This window comes from Anarhichas minor, unplaced genomic scaffold (assembly GCF_050575085.1).
Source record: "Anarhichas minor isolate MPS153535 unplaced genomic scaffold, ASM5057508v1 ptg000026l, whole genome shotgun sequence".
NCBI classification, from domain to species: Eukaryota; Metazoa; Chordata; class Actinopteri; order Perciformes; family Anarhichadidae; genus Anarhichas; species Anarhichas minor.
In genome coordinates, this window is record NW_027466472.1 from 7311480 (window position 1) to 7329230 (window position 17751).

A 17751-nucleotide genomic window follows, 5' to 3' on the forward strand; every position below is an offset into this window, starting at 1 on the left:
CTAATGAGACTGCATGACTAATACCTCTTCAGTCCCTTCTTCAGATGAGTACTTATTATGGTCTGTCAAGGAGATGAGTCAGTCTATGTCATGGTTACTATGGTGATCAAAGCCTCCAGCACTTCCCTTAAAAACCCGCCGGAAAAAATAAAGCTCTTTAACCCCTTTAACTACAGACCTATCAGGATGCAGTGACACATGCACGCACACACACACACACACACACACACACACACACACACACACACACACACATGCAAACAGGCAAGCTGACTCTAATCTCCCTCAGGTAACAAATGAAAGGAGAATTCCTCTACAGGGATTATTAGAATACCACAACGTTATAAACAAGATTATAAAGCGTCAAACAAGAGCTGAACAGCAGAGTCAAAGACAGAAAGACATATCAACAAGACCTTATTGACCTATTTACACTAACCATATTGGAAGCGGTTACTTTTAGGGCTCAATATGTTCCACTTCTTTGGTTCGACTTCAGATCACCTCTGGGTGAGCCTCTCTGTAGGGCAATCTGCTGCCGCTCCTGATGTGATGTCATTTGGTCTTTCTGGCTCATCACACAAGGCATCACATTTATATACCCTGTTGATGTTTCAGTGTTGGTACATGACCAGATCACTGATAAAGGTCGTTTTAACCAAACTGCAAACCATATAGCTGAGTGTGTTAGTCATAAAATGGTAGATCATGAAGTTATATGAATAGTTAAGATAACAAACTTGTACTTGTGCGAAATCACGATCTGGTTTACTCATTCATTAATGTCTCCATAGACACTTAGTAGATTACTCTTGCAGTGAATTGATATTTCGGATCATTTTGCCTCATTACTGACAGGTGAAGTGTCGCACAACTGCAATTTCAGTCGGACACACATTAAGAAATTGACAATTTAAAGCAAACAGTAACACCGTTTGGTGGAAAGGGCTGTGCTGAGGGAGCTCCTATAAAGAATCTGAGGATTATGGTTCAGAGAGCCAATCCCCCCCATAAGCATGAACAATACGCTTTAGCTAAATCAACAATACAAAAGAGCAGATAAGCTGGAGTAAGCAGGAGGTTTGGGTGGACGAGGGAGCTGTGGCAGAAAAAACGGCGTTGGCATGAGCGTGATCATCAAAGTAACAGTGAGAATCAAGATCCACGCTGCACACCTGCATGAATACGACTTGATGTTAATAGCCACGCAGCTGTCAATGAGCCAATCATCGTGAAGCATTCTGCAAATGCCCAATCAGCCAATACTAATGAATTGACACACTTTGGATGCTGGAGTTAGCCATGCCAGTGGGCCTTGAAACTGGCACACCTAAACTGAATAATTAATAATAATGGCTGTGCTTTTTTTTTAAAACATGCATACAGTAGACTATGTGACCACAGATACAAAAGTCATACCCAGAACGTACTCTCAAGCATAGATATTAAAGAACGCATATTAGTGTAACAATAAATAAACGAGATAAATATAGTCACACTATTAGTTTTTTATATGTATTTATTTTTCTAACATTAAAAGATATAGTTATGGTGTAATTTTAAGATTTTTCTTATTTCAGTTTTTGCTAATCCTTTTCAACTAAAAATATGATAAATAAATAGCAGCAATGCTAAAACAACCACACACAAACAGCATTTTTTTAATCACATATGTTTTTAATTACATAGGATGAGGTCACACAAGCAACACCTACGTTTTTCTGTTTTATTTCCAATGCCTCCCCCACATGAATGTGCTCTCCTGATGACTCCCCTCAGCGCCAAATTGACTCAGCTCTTTCTCGCGTCTACTGCGCATGCCCACAGCTGCTGGGTCATCACATGACAAGGAAAAACGAAACCAAAAAAGCGAAGGGCAGTCAAACGACGAGAGAAGTACTGCTGCGTTGTTCCTTGTTCGCTGAAAACCTACGTATCTTTGTATGACAGACCGGAAGAGTGATAAAGTCACGATAAAGTATATATAAGAGCATACACGTGTACACATAATATACATAAGCAGATGTGTTGGAAATACTCTTGATAATACCCAAAAGTAGTCAACATTATGTGAGCTTTAACTTAACGTTAACTAGCCGGCTACATTGCTAGCTACGTGTGCGCATGCGCGTTGTGCTATTGGGCGTAACGGCTTCATCTTGACCGTAGAAGTTGAACTGTGTATCTTTGTAAAAAGTTTGCATATATTGGCAGGCAGAGGACTTGTGGGGAGTAACAGAGAAGTTCACGTGGGACAGGTGGCGCAGGAAAAAACAATCAGGGTCGAACTCTAATTAGACGACGATCTGGTAGCAGTTACTTTGTGTGTTTAAGCTGAGCTGTGTGTGTGTGACGATGAGGCTGAACGGAGTGCTCGTGTGCGTGTTCCTGCTTTGGGTTGAAGGGTCTGTGGGTGACACACCGGCCAACTGCACGTTTGAGGACCTGCAGGGGACATGGGTGTTTCAGGTGTCCAAAGGAGGCCGCGACAAGTCCATCAACTGCTCCGCTGAAGGTAAAAAAAAAACCCCATTAAACAAGTCACTCTGTTAGGACTCGTTAGACGTGATGGAAGAAGTAGTTTCGCAATTTTGGAAATCAGGTGACTTCTTTAGGGCGATTCAATCATCGCTTCCTCCTTTTTGTGACGAAGTTTGGTTTGAACCACCTGCATTGTGAACTAATTTGTCTTTCTTTTAATTAACGTTACCAGTTTTTAATACTCTTGTTGCTGACATAGTGTGTGTGTGTGTGTTAGAGTATTTACTGCTGGTGGTGGTAACAATGTGTTTTAAGTGTGACCTGCAGATGAAAACTAGCAATAAGCGAGCTCTCTCTTACATTACAATACAATGAATGTAAAATAATCCCAACCCTTCATATCCTGTACGAATCTGCATCAACTTTGACATTAAATTAATGTTTTTATTAAACAAGGAGTGATGCTTTCATTAGGCCTCACTACTCCCACATCGTTGAGGCCTGATGATTGGAACTTGAATCTACAGGTTGAATTAGTCCCTGCAGGTGAACTCGTGTACATTTTGTGTTCCTCCTCAGCTACAGGCGAGAGCTCGCTGACTGTGAACCTGGAGAAGCTGTCTGTAGCCACAGATGAGCTGGGCAACACCGGCTTCTTCACCCTCATCTACAACCAGGGCTTTGAAGTGGTCCTTAATGGGTACAAGTGGTTCGCCTTCTTCAAGGTATGACGGGCATGTACACGATTTAGTTTAAATGAGGCATGATTTCAGTATTTAGTCATGGTAATCCTGCATAAACTACACATTTGCTGGGTGGGTGAAAAAGTTTTCAGCAGGCTAGTTCATATCCCATACTTGCATATCTGCAGGTCACCTAGGCCAGGCTAAAATGAGTGGGAATAATGCCCCATTTGACTGCGGCTATACTCAAGTTTAGTCTTTCAGTCATGTGTTATTTTACGTCGCTCACATGACACTGAGACAAGGGGAAGAGTCAGAGCCTGTCTGTCTTCTATCCCATGTTGTGGTTCATCCACGTCTAGTTCAACTTCCCTATTTCCTAAACTTGATTCATCTTAATGTAGCAATATGACAAGAAAGGAGAGACTTCACATTTATAAGCCAATGATTGTCTGAATAATGTACTGGAAATATCTAGCTTTATATGGAATACTCGATTGCTTTGATTAATCCTGAGTGTTTTTGTATTTGCATAAAACTACTTGGCTAAATTGTATTGGATTACAAGCCCTCATCTGATTGCCTCACTACACTCTCAGTACACCGACGATGGCCGTAAGGTGACCAGCCTCTGTGACCAGACCCTGCCAGGGTGGGTCCATGATGTCCTGGGACGCAACTGGGCCTGTTTCGTGGGGAAGAAAGTGAAATCGGTACCACCCCGAATAGATTACAAACCATTCTTCAGCAGCAGGTACGTACATGATGATGGCTCCTGTAAAGTGGACAAACGCAAGCTAACAAGCGAGACATCAGTGGTACATGGGGGGGGTGGGGGCGGAGAGAGACTGTTTGTTCGCCGACTCTGGGTGCAGGCGGTGTTGATGATCCGTGCTTTCAGTGTACTGTGCAGTTTTGACTTCTGATTTAATCTACACTTTCATTTCCTCCCTCCATCCTCTGATGTGAACGGAGTTAGCCTCACTCACCCGCGGTAATCTTTGCAAATGGCCTGACGGCTGAGAAATCTGATGTTTGAAGCACAATCATTGGTGAACAGGCGTGACAAAAATAACTGAGTTTATAGCAACATAAAGCTTCTTCTCTCTCTTTGGTTCCAGTTCGCTTTAAACCAGGTTATAGTCAAGTTACAGTTTATTGTAATTTAAACCATAAAGTATATCTGAACAAAACCTCTTTTCTCTCGGCACCAGAGTGATTTAATTTATTGATTTAATTATTTGTATCCACGGTGTTGTCTGAGCGACCCACCAAAACGGTCACATTTTTATTTACAATTTTAATATATTTTTTTAAATGCATTTGCATCATAAAAGTAATCAAATATTTAGTCTTTTCAACTTTCACCCAGCTTCCTCCTAAACATTGATTAAACTAGTATTTGCATAATGAGAAGAACTCACTCTTTTAGAGTATGCAAGAGTGTCTTAAAGTCGACACAAACCCTTTACTTCCGTTTGTGTGGCAGACGAGCCCCCCTTTTTTATTTTTTATTTTTTTTTAATTAAAAAGCAACCTCACGCATGTCCTCATTCACCCTCCAGGCTGCTCCACCAGCTGTACAAACACAACATGGACTTCATTGAGGCCATCAACTCTGTTCAGAAGTCCTGGAAGGCTTCTCCCTACCCAGAGCACGAGACGTACACTCTGCAGGAGCTGCACTACCGATCAGGAGGCCCCACCTCCCGTATCCCTGTGTGAGTATTTACTTATTTCCCATACTCTTCAATTTAAATGGCTTTATTGGCATGAACGTATCATTGTATATTTTGCCAAAGTATTTTTAAACGTATTCAAATTAAAACGGAACGTTAAACGCTGGTTGGAACAATACAAACTGGAAATAATGTGAAACTACCAAAAACGAGGTGCAGGAGTCTCTCACTTTAAAACGTATGAATGCACAGAAATGAGTCGTTTGTGCTCCTAAATACATTTTCTCCATGTGTCCTGCTCGGCTCTGTCCTGTTCATTAGGTTAGAAGGTTTATGAAACTGCTTTTATAAACGGCATCCGTAAGTTTCTAGTGAAATGTGTGTGTGACCGGCTCCAAAGTCCTCTTCTTCTGGCTTTTACGGCGTTTGGCCTCCAGCCTATTGGTGCATTACCAAAGTCTGTTGGCTACCTTTTGCACCATCAATCAATCTGTGCAAAATCAACACATACTTGAACCAACAAGAGAAGGGAGGCCAGCACAATCGACATCTGCTTGAACTTCTCTCGGCAGTTAAAACCTTCAAATGGTACTTGCGCAAACGGATCTACCTTACTTAAGGTGGAGCTACATGCAATTTATTTCTATAGTATTAGGTTTTCTGTAAATTGTCATTGCAAAATGTCTTACAGAAAATTCCCTTGTGATTCAAATGTGATTTATTTTATTTTTTTTACTTTAGGCGTGTTCGCCCAATGCCTGTGAAGGCTTACGACGTCAAGGTGGCATCTGCGCTACCTGAGCACTGGGATTGGAGGAACGTTAACGGCGTTAACTTCGTCAGCCCTGTGCGAAACCAAGGTGACGTTTGATTGCGGTCCTGTGCACACATGGTATTAGATATTTAAACAATATGATTCAAAGGACTTGCAGGAGGAGTCTGTAAGGGCAGACACTGAACAGCAGCGCGCCGGCTACGTTGCTTCCTTCTTGGCAGGCCCGGTTCTCCTTCCTGTTCTCCTCCTGTGTCTCTGCACAGCCCTGTGTGTGTGTGTGTGAGCGAGCGAGAGAGAGCGAGAGAGAGAGAGAGAGTGTGAGTGGAGAGATTATGCGTGCTGAGTAGTTTGAGTGTCTGAGAGGGCCTCTGTAGGGCTGGGTTTAAGGATCTGGAGAGGGCTGCAGAGTTTCAATGGAAGCCCTCTAAGCCACTGTGCAGTGCTGCAGGGTTTATTTTTGCTTCAGTGTTTTCAGTCAGAAAAAATTGGGTGTGACTATTTCCTACCAAGCCAGTTACATCTGCATCTTCCCTTTAAGAGTCCCTGTTGGTTGCAGACGTCCTGAGAGAGAGAGAGCTCTGACTTAAGTGAGCTGTGGGTCCAACATGACAAACTTCTTATCTCTGAAACTGATTAAATCCTACATTATAAGACGGCAAAGTGTTCCCACTAGCACAGATCTTTAATTTAAATAGTTGTAGCACCATATTGCTCTTAGGAGATGTTAAGTTTTGGACCCAAATGAAAACTGTTCTGTCACCCTGACTTGAATCATTACTACATTAAACCACCGCCTCTCTTCTCTGACCTAATTTGTTTCCGCAGAGCATTTTATTAAGAACCTGGTGCCTCACACTATTAATGGTAACCAGTGTCTCTGTGCCTTGCTCATTATTATGCATTACAACTAATGCAGATGAGTGTACTGGGGCAGGAACTTTACCTCTCCACTTTACATTAAATCAACGGATGTAATGTAGTATTGAACAAATGTGCTTCATGATTAATCAGGGTTTTATTTCAGGGGTGTTGAAGCAGATTGCATGTGCAGGTGCACCTACAGTATCTGAAGATAGCTTTGCTTGACAATGTCAGAGTTGACATTATGGTAATTATGTAGTGGTGTTGCAGCATTGCCTTCTATTGAAATTGCTTCCAATGTTCTGTCAATTTAATTTACATGCATGAGGACAGAATATGCAATCTAGAACAGTTGACTTGTACAGCTTCTCAAGGTTCTAGTTGTAACTCTGTTTTATTTCAGCGTCGTGTGGAAGCTGCTACTCCTTTGCCTCTATGGGAATGTTGGAAGCTCGGGTTCGAATCCTCACCAACAACAGCGAGACTCCCATCCTCAGCCCCCAACAAGTGGTCTCCTGTTCTGAATACTCTCAAGGTAAAATCTTGTTTCCAGACCATATCAGTTAGTTTTTCCATCTTGGAACACAATTTCACCTCGTTAGAAAGTCCAGAAAACCTCAAATCCTTTTATTTCGTTTAATGATAACGATTTCCGACCTGTTGAATAAACCAGATTTAACCGTCATCTCTCGTCTTTAAGGTTGCGACGGTGGCTTCCCTTACCTGATTGGCAAGTATGTACAGGATTTCGGCATTGTGGACGAGTCGTGCTTTCCGTACACTGCTAAGGACTCTCCGTGCGGCGTTCCTCAAAACTGCGGCCGCATGTACGCCGCGGAATACAGCTACGTCGGTGGATTTTATGGCGGCTGCAGTGAGAATGCCATGATGTTGGAACTGGTCAAGAATGGACCGATGGGAGTGGCCTTTGAGGTACAACAGCTGCTCACTGGTTTCCTACCTGCTATCCCTTTACAGTCTGTGTTCACGCAACAATTGAGGTTGTTGCTCTCTCGATGCAGTTTAGAGTTTAAGACCCTCCTGCTTCATGGGTACAGCTTGCATTCGATGTGATAAATTCAAAGTAACGCATCCCTGTCCTTCCTCAGGTCTACCCCGACTTCATGCACTATAAGGAGGGCATCTACCACCACACAGGCCTCGCAGACTCCTTCAATCCCTTCGAGCTGACCAACCATGCCGTGCTGTTGGTGGGCTACGGCCGCTGCCACAAGACCGGACAGAAGTACTGGATTGTCAAGAACAGCTGGAGCGCAGGCTGGGGCGAGGACGGCTATTTCCGAATCCGCCGGGGCAGCGACGAGTGTGCCATCGAGAGCATCGCCGTCACAGCCAGCCCCATCCCCAAACTGTAGAGGCTGTAAACCGAGGAGGAGAGGAATGGGTTGCTCTTTTGATGACATGCATTCAGCATGTCGGCCTACAATGTTGCTTACATTTTGAACTGTTTCTGGATTTCAACAATCACTGATTAGCTGCCTATGAATGATTTGAATTCACGCTGTAGCTGCCGACTCAAATTCTGGATCAAAATGCATCCGTACAGAATGTGACGTGTTTGTGCCGGGGGCAGGGCCTTGGTTCTTTGTCTCAGGGAAGCAACAGCAGGGAGTTGTAATATATTCTGTCTTTGCATCAAATTGAAACCGTGACTGCCATGTTTTTCTGTGAAGCACTTTGTATGACGCTCCCTGTGGAGCTTTTAAAGGGAATTCTTAATCAATAAAGGGATGAAACTCACTGTAGCGCCTCTTATTCTTTTCAACCGAATGAAAGCATTTCAAGATGTGTGTGAAAAAGATGGAACACAAATTTAAATCGGTCTTTCTGGGATGGCGGTTATCTCTGGTTAAGGTGGGTCATCTGGGTTTTTGTTTTGCTCAAGCAAAGACTCGACTATACGCACAAAAACAAAACGAGGTTACAAGAAAGTGAACCGGTATAACTCGACTGCATAAGGGGTCGAAGGAATGATTCAAACAAATGGGTGATTTACTCAAACGGGAGGAACCTGCCTTCAGGGCTTTAACAGAAATCTGAGGTTTTAGGTAACAAACTAACTCGGTTAGGTTTAGGAAAGATCATGGTTTGAATTAAAAACAACTTATCTGGCAGAAGATCCTGAAGGCAAACTTGTTGTGGGCTTGATTTACTGGCACAACCCTCTTTCAAGTGGGTGAATGTTTAATTTTCTGACTTCCACTGATGGAAAGTAACTAAGGACGTTTATTCAACTATAATTAAGTACATTTTTGAGGCACTTTTGCTTGAGCATTTCCATTAAATGCTACTGTATTTTAATCTAAAAAGGTCTTCCACTGCTTACTTAATACTAAAAGAGCTTATCCCCTCCGGTTTGGATGTTTTAAAATACTCCCAGGCAGCTCCCCCGCGTGCGTCACAAGGTCTAGACGTCTCTGCTCCACTTCCCCCTCTGAACCAGGGCGTACCTCACCTCCCCCTTCTCTCCGCCACTCGACTCTTTCCCAACTCTCGTCGGTCCTCTCCGCGCTGTCCTGTGCTGCTTCTCTCCTGTCATCCCCCGGCCCTCTCCATTACGGTGGATTCATGCTCAGCTCTCGCCCTCCTCGGTCGCCATGCAGAACAACTACAATAAGGAGCATCTCTATAAGATTCTTGTGATAGGGGACCTCGGGGTCGGCAAGACCAGCATCATCAAGCGGTATGTCCATCACAACTTCAGCCCCAACTACCGAGCCACCATCGGGGTGGACTTCGCACTGAAAGTCCTCAACTGGGACCAGGAGACGGTGCGCCTACAGCTGTGGGACATTGCAGGTACAGTCCAACTTTTACGCACGAATGAATAACAGCTTATTTAATATCTTTAAAATATATATTTTTATATATGACTTACTGCTCGATAATACATGGATCATGGTGTATTTGTCAATATTTTTTCAAAAACCTTTATTTTGGTTTGTTTTTTAGATGAAGCTGAAAATGGAATACACTTTGGTAGACAGATTATATTGGCAGTTTAATAAATCCACTCGGTCGATGGTAAATAGTCTCTTTAGTGAAATTAGCTTAAGGCTACATTTTGAAATTCATTGTGACCAGCTATAGTCCTGAGGGAAATGTTTATAATTGTTTTTTCCCCTTTTCTGAACGTCACTTGATTGAATTAATCTGCTAAACAATTACATAAAGTGGTGGTTATGAAAATCACCTTTTCCATCCTCAATGAATGCCATTTTAGATAAGAGACAAAACTTTCCAAACAATATGAAATATTTATCAGAGGTTGGCTGCTCAAGTGAAAAATAGAGATGTTTTTATTCAGGAAAGGCAACAAGTTGCTTCAAGTCAAATATGGAGGATGGAAACTTGATTACTATATTGTAAAGAAAATGTGTATTTTAGATCCACCGATGGTTTGAGGTTAGTGATAAAATGACAAGCATGCAGGGAAGGAGCATGAGACCATGTCGGCACAGTTGGAGTTATCCAGGGTTAATATTCCTCACTCATGTGTACCAGCTGACCTGTTGGCATTACTCACTTCAAATCATTTGGCAACTACATTTCTGCATTTACATGCTTCTCTTTAATTACACACACACACACACACACACACACACAAAAAAAGAAATCTAGAGAAGTTATGAAACTTTCTCTAACCATGGTGCCTAAATCACATATAGCATCATGAATATTATTATATATTTTATTGATATTCATTTACACGATATTTGAGACCTTTCATGCACAAAACAAAGTTAAATCTGTTTCATTCTATGGGGCTGTGTCGTGGTAGCAAATAAGTTGTCTTAATAACTTGGTTAACTCATGAATTCATTCGTTCATACGTACATATTTACATGTATTCAATACATAACAGTAAATCTGCTGCGCCCCCAGTGGCCACTCACTTCTTCTCTGCAATCTGCTGAAGAAGAAGTGACTTTCTTCACTCAATCTTCTTCGTAAATATTTTGATTCGTTTTTTTTTGTACTATGTATGTTTGTATTTATTGGGGTTCAGATATGACCCACCCAGACCTGGAGAGCAGAGCAGTCCTTTCGATAAAGTAGAGAATATCTTCTGTGAAAAGGAGAAGTTCTAATCTCAGTATTTAAATGCTTTGATTGTCTTTGGGGGAACACAGACATAATGAAGCCAAACAAACCTAAAGGCCACAGCAGTCTCATCTCACGTGAGTGTCGGCTGAGGTTTAGAAGAATCCTCTGACCTGCTGCTCTCTCCCCTCCTGTGCGCCCTCTCCAGTAAGCACAAGCAGTCATGTGTCTCAAACTCATGTGAGGGAGATTTGAGGCCCAAGCTCTTGTATACAGAAAAGCTTTTATTGTGAGCTAAGGATGAGTGTCTCCCTCTGTGAAAACTGCTATAGGTCGGTACTGTATGTGCTCCCTACGTACTCGCCCTAAAGTAATGGAAGCCAAGAGGTGGGAACGCCTGAATTGTTCATCTTAGTTCGGCATAGTCCGTCCATTATATTATCATATGGCTTCTCCATTTAGCTAGGATCATAGAAAGGACAAGATTATGTCAACTAAACACACTGGTTTCAAAGCAAATATGTACATTAAATGTCCTGAAAGAAGTTTGCACCTGGCATCTTACTTTACCCAGCACTGCCGTTGGCTTGTTTGGGGATTTGATGATGCGCTGAAGTTTGCGGATGCAATAAATCACGTGCATTTCCTAAGACAAATGATAGCATCAACTGTTCTATGTCCAGGGCTGACAGAGTGACGTGGCTATAGTTGCACAGACATAGCATGAAGATGTGAAGCTGGTTTAGGGCTTATTAGAGCGGCTTTATACATTGTTCAGCCTTTTTGAAATCACATCGATATACATGTTGAGCTGTGGAAGTCAGTGGCTGCAGAAGCCATTGACAATCCTGACATTAGATAACCTTAAAGGCCTTCAATACCTACCCCTCTATTCAGCTTCTTACTGGCACACACTTTTCTGCCACTTAGTTACTGTTAAATTAACCAGTTTTGGTAATTTTACAGGATACATTTCTGTGTTCCTTCTTTCAGTTTGAGGTTGGAAAGACTCAGTTTCAAAAAGGTGCGGTCATGTAAACGGTCATGTAAACCTATGCACCAATCAGCATTCAGTCTCTACACCCACACACTGGGTGTGGGTGTAGAGATTTTAACTGTTAAATTTATAACATTTTTTTTCCGAACTTAAAGTATTGCATATTTAGTCCTTAATATTTAATTTGAGAGAGACATACTTGAGTTTCAAACCAATATTTTAAGTATTTTCATCATTTATATTTGATACAAGTTTCTGCCCTTCTGGCATGTCCTTGAACGAGACCTCATCCCAGCTGTTGTGCAGCTGGCCCCGCGCTCTGATCCACCTGTGCAGGAGAGCAGGTGAACAGCAAATGTTCCTTTGGGCCTCATCACAGTAGCATGAAAATGAATATCAACCCCTTTCTTCTTCACTACGATGCAACCTGCTTTGGGAAGGATCAGCTGAGGTTTTAGGTTCAGTCCACAGTGTGACAATGTTTGGTACTGATGGTGCTCTAGCAAACGTTATGGATGGGAAAAATCAGTGTGGGTACAACATTCCTACAGAGCTTATCGAATCCTCAGGAATTTCTACAGTTCACAGGCAAGCACGCACACACACACTCACACATACACTAACACCAAAGACTCCTCTCTCCTCCTCCAATCATGCCTCTATCCGTGTCTCCATCTTATCTCTCTCTTTCTGCAGCACTTTTACCAGTAAAAACATGCATGTCATTTTGTGTGTATACGTGTTTGTGGTTGAGAGAGTGGGTGAGGTATGTCGGGAATGCTTGCACGGTAGCACACATGAGACGTGAGTGTGATAAAATGAGTTAATCGGATGATTCATGCCTCTGTGTCTGTTTGCTGCTGAGGTGACACAGCATCACTTGCAGCTTTTTCGGTGCCAGCATGTGGCTCATCGCCACTATAAAGGGGTGCAAAATAACAAGATGTGCTTCAAGAAAGTACAACATGTTCCTGCACCTTTACACCAAAATGCTAATCATTTTATTTGTGTGTCTATACGTCTGTGTCCTTGCCCGTGTGTGTTTTCTAGGTCAGGAGAGGTTTGGCAACATGACCCGCGTGTACTACCGCGAGGCCATGGGCGCCTTTATTGTGTTTGACGTCACAAGGCCCGCCTCCTTTGAGGCCATCACCAAATGGAAGGAGGACTTGGATTCCAAACTGACACTTGCCAATGGGAAACCTGTTGCCACTGTGCTTTTGGCTAATAAATGCGACGAGGGCCGGGACGTACTGACCAATAATGGAATAAAGATGGAGCAGTTCTGCCAGGAGAACGGCTTTGTGGGATGGTACGAGACGTCCGCTAAGGTGAGAAAGATGGGACACACACATATAAATACAAAGCAGTGACATAGCGATAGCATTGTGGTGCTGTGGATAGACAGAGTAGCTTTCAACAGGAGCTCTTAGGCTCAAGCAGGCGTGTCCTTCCTGTTCAAATGTCCTTGAGAAGCATCTGACTCCCTACCAGCTTGACTATATCAGACCCAGCACCCGATCACCCTGTGGGGACGCTACCACAGAGGCACATTCAGGATGTGAAGAAATCCTTTAACAGGAGGCTTGTTTTTACAAGATTAGTTAAAAAACACATTTCACTACACTCAATGTTACAAAGTATTTATGTAAGCTTGTTGCTGTAACTTTTACAATTATTTTACTGAGCAAAAAAGTACACAGAAATTATACATTATGAAACACAAATATGAAACTCTTAAACTTAAAAACTTTGATAAACTATAGTGCAGTATAATTACTTATTGATGCAGACAGGAATGAAATAATGTGGTGAGTGAATCCTGATGGTGAGATGAGCTGAGGATTCACCCACCCACACACTAAGTCACCGAGACACCAACACAAGCTCTGATAGCAGCTAATGAAGAGAAGGAATCTCACAGCTGGGTGTTAAGGGAGGAAAATAGACCGAGACGTGCGCACACACACACACACACACTCACTCACAAACTGTTACAGTACTGAATTTGTATGTACTGTACAAACAGTGCAGTCAAATTTGACCAACGTGGAAACACTCTCAATTACAGTGCTGTATATAAAAGTATGAATTGACTTACTCTTGTTTTGTTTTGTTTCTTTAAGTCCCATTCTCTGGATGTTTGGAAACACCTTGAGCGAATTTCTTTAAATTTGGCACAAACATCCTCCTGCACTTAAGGTTGAAATTAATAGAATTGGTCAAAACGTGTTTTTGGCCACAACTTATGAATTCATATGCTTTTTATGAATCATGAATTTCACGCAAATGCTCACACACAGACACGGATGTAAACTGCAACATGACTCATTGGTGGAGGCATACATGGTAATTCTAGGTTTGAATTGAGAGGCTTTACTTAAAAGCACCGCCACCAGTCATGTGACATTTGTTCAAGTTGTAGATGGTCACAGAGTGTGAGCTGGAATGTGAAAGATTCTACTGGTTGCAGTGTTAACTGTAGAGTCTGAAGCCCGTACAGGCATTTTGTTTTGTGTTTGTTTTCATAAAAACCTGCCAAGTCATCCTATTTGTAATCATAAATATAAATAGCAGTAGACCATAAATATTTCACGACATGCATCTTGCCCAAGAAAAGTTAATTTTTTTTTAGCTGAATGAGTGTATAGAGTCTGTACGCCTGCACATGTTCTGCATGCACAATAATGCACAGGGAATTGAGTGAAGTTGGCAGAGTGCAGAGCAGGTGTTTTTGTTGTGTTATATTTTGCTTTGGAAGAATCTTTTGTAGCAGATCTAACAGTAAGTATGATAGATCACGACATGGCACAGGGAGCTGCTGCAGACCGCAGGAGGTCACATCCTACTGAGCACAATGTTAGATCCTTTGAATATTCAGTATTTCTACTGCTACTGCATCACATACTGTAATGACTTCATAAATGATTATCCTGGTAGCCACATTTTGTAATTATATAATTGCAACTGGTTCCAGACCCGTTGTTGCAATTCATGTCCTCCTCTGCACCCTGCTTCCTGTCTGTACCCAATTAAGGCAAAATTCACCAAAAATAACCTTTCATAATGGCAGAATGAAAAATAACAAACATGGGGAAAAAAATGCAAAATGACTGTGTAAAGTTGTACCTAATTTAAATTTACAATATGGAGAGTAGAATAGAATGAGCTGCACTTCAGGCATTTATTTATGTCAGACAAAAATCATACTGTTGTTGCACTGTTTATTTAAAACGTTCCATCAACTGTATTTAGTTTACACCACTTTCATTCTGTCAAGATAACATCAAATCAAAGCTACTCAGCTGTGGCAGAAAACACACTCTTTCACATTATTCAGCACCTCATGCTTTATATTTGTGAGCTGCAGATTGCTGATTAATGAATCATTATGTTCAATTTGGGTTTGAATATGTATCTCTCCAGTTTGCAAGTGCCTGCGTAGATTTAACATATTAATATTTTTATTTGACAGTAGCGTCTTTGCTACTGTGAGAGTGTAATCGTGTTGTGTTCATATTATTGTCTGCAAAGGCATTAAGATTGTTACATGTCGACATACATCAGAAATACCTAACTATTCATGCTATTGTTGTTGAGATTCAACACATTGTACTCTACTTGTTTGATCACTCATCGCATTGTGTTCGTATGTAAATGAGGGATGAGGTTGTATTGTCATTTGTCACTGCCTGAACTACAGAGACCACTGGCAGCAGCAGGGAAGATATTTATGTAAAAGTACCTTCTCACAACATGGCTGCTGGCTGGTGCCTCATCCGTCCACTCAGTCTAGTCACGGTCCATTCGGTTCACTCACCTGCTCGCACAGGTTGTTTTTTTTAGCAGCACTTGTTTTATTCCTTTTATAAAAATGTTTGCATTTATCAATTTCTCTTGCCTCCTCCTCTCTTTTCTTGCCCACCATCTCTCCTTCTATTTGTTCCTTCTACTTTTTCCTCTCGTTCAGGAAAACATCAACATCGATGAAGCGGCTAACTGCTTGGTGAAACACATCATTGCCAGTGAGAATGACATGCTCCAATCAGAAGTCCCGGACACCATCACCCCCCGGTTAGAGAACGACAAAGGCGGGACATGCTCCTCCTGCTTCAGGTCCCAGTAACAGCCCTCGACAGCTGGATGTCCTTTTGTATCTCATTACACACAACGTTGAGTTTGTCTGTGAGCAGGAGACTGAGGGAGAAGTGCTTTGGCTGTTTTTTTGTTTTTAGGAAGCATTTACTGGTGCCAACTCTTTCCCAGTCTTGTAGCTCGGATGGGGGGGTTGGGGGATGGGTGCTTAGAGGATGACAGACAGGCAGCTGGCTCAAGAAATGAAGACAGAAAGAGAGGAATAGAGATGGCTGCAGCTGTGTGCGCTTGTCAAAGGCAAAGTCACCTTCTGGACGACTTCAAGTCTTGACACAGTTAATGAACACATGCACAAAAAGATTGCAGCAAATCACAGTATATCTGTAAAAGGGTCCATAGAGGTAATCTCTAGTTGTTATCTCTCTCCCTCCTTCTCTTGCCCCACTCTGTGTCTGAGTTTGTCTCTGCTTGTTTCTCTCTCCTCAGCCCTCCCTAGTTTTTCACACGTCATTCTGGTCGAATAAACAGGCGGAAAGCACATTTATCTATCGTTTTCCTCCAGATATTGAAATTCAATCTCAGTCCTGATAACACTACAGCTGTATTATTCGCTATGGTTTCTTCTGATTTGGTTTCATTTCATTTTGTTTGGTCATTTTTATGGCACTGTCTTTTCTTGTCTTACCTCATCTGCCAGCTCAGTAATGTATAGCGGATTATATTGATAATTAAAGTGCCTTTTCTAAACCATTTTATTTAATGTCTTCAATAGATGTATTCACTGCATATTGTATTTATAAGTGCACTTAAAGGTGTGTAGAATGACCTCACTTTTCATCACGGAGGTAGGCTTCCACTCATTTCCATGGCAACACATTCAAAATATTATGCCAAACGTGTGTTTCAAAGAACGACTCCTTGAAGCAACAATAGTCTATTGTTCCATTAAATGGTTTTATATTAAATCTGAATTCCACTGTTCAATATTTGTAATATTTGTAATTATGGAATAAATGCATTTATATATAAATATATACAAACATGTACATAATATATGGAATATAATGAGAATCCAGTTTTCAACATGCACTTATGAATAAACCATAGCTTTACTGACCTTTGTCTGAATGTGATTTTATGTTGAAAATTGCACACCCAGGTGTTTTCAATCACTCTGGCAGAGTGACATTTTTTTTTTTTTGTTTCAAGATTATTTAAAGGTTTTGCAACCAGCAGCGTCACAACTAATTAGGTCAGATGTCCGTTAAAGTTGTGGTCAATTAACACACCATTCCCCACACCATTTACTTTTTCAATCAGTTAATGCACAATCTGAATTACAACAATATTGCTGGATCTGCATGATTAATGAGGGGTGCATTATTTTTCAAGGTGCTTGGTCGGACAGCAACATACCATTTTAAGTTTAACTTTAACACATTTCAGGCTTGTGGACAAACATTCATTTATTCCTGTTAGAAGAGGATTATGTCTTTTTCACAGCATGTGTCACAGGTCACTCCAGCTAATATGCTAAAAGAGAGAAAAAGTTCAGAATCCAGTGTAATAGTTCTAGATTTATTTTTCTTGGTGACTGGCCTCTGACTTGTTATGTGACTGCAGCCAGCCAACAGCACCTTCATACTGTAACTGAAAACACACACTTTAAAGGTCATGAGACACTGTACCTAGACTTGTTTGATATTAATGATCATTTCATTGAGATTAAAAGTTCCTTCCTTTTGGGATTTTTAGTTGTCAGAGTAAAGAACAGGAAAACCAGGGGTTGTCTACACTGCCACACTATTTTCAATAGTTAGTTAGGTAGGTTCAGGGATTTCCTATGCTAATAAAAAGCGATCACACAAAGAAGAAGCCAGATTAGGGCCATACTATTTCGATTTACTTGTAAATGCTTTTTAAAATCCAGTCACAGATTCAAGTATGGTCTTGCTCGATTTGTACACATGCTGCACCAAAACGTTACTGTCCTGTTACTCAACCTTTTTCAGTCTTTTGCCTCCTCCAGCCGCCTCCTCTCTCCTGCCTCAGACCGACTCTCTGTCTAATTAACGCCCTCTGAAGATAACATGTTGGGCCTCGTTTAACACTGTG

General features: G+C 41.6%; 2 protein-coding genes across 2 annotated transcripts; both read left to right on the forward strand.

The window, feature by feature from the left end:
* Positions 1-2174: 2174 nt before the first annotated feature.
* Positions 2175-8240, forward strand: ctsc (cathepsin C). Its single transcript, XM_076100280.1, has 8 exons — positions 2175-2515; positions 3061-3206; positions 3764-3918; positions 4730-4885; positions 5585-5703; positions 6883-7014; positions 7180-7412; positions 7589-8240. Exons 1-8 carry the CDS (start codon positions 2356-2358, stop codon positions 7853-7855), a joined length of 1368 nt encoding a protein of 455 aa, XP_075956395.1. The 5' UTR covers positions 2175-2355; the 3' UTR covers positions 7856-8240.
* Positions 8241-9097: 857 nt separating this feature from the next.
* On the forward strand, positions 9098-16240 carry rab38a (RAB38a, member RAS oncogene family). The gene is made up of 3 exons (XM_076100638.1): positions 9098-9299; positions 12592-12872; positions 15512-16240. Exons 1-3 carry the CDS (start codon positions 9098-9100, stop codon positions 15665-15667), a joined length of 639 nt encoding a protein of 212 aa, XP_075956753.1. The 3' UTR covers positions 15668-16240.
* The last annotated feature ends 1511 nt before the right edge of the window (positions 16241-17751 follow it).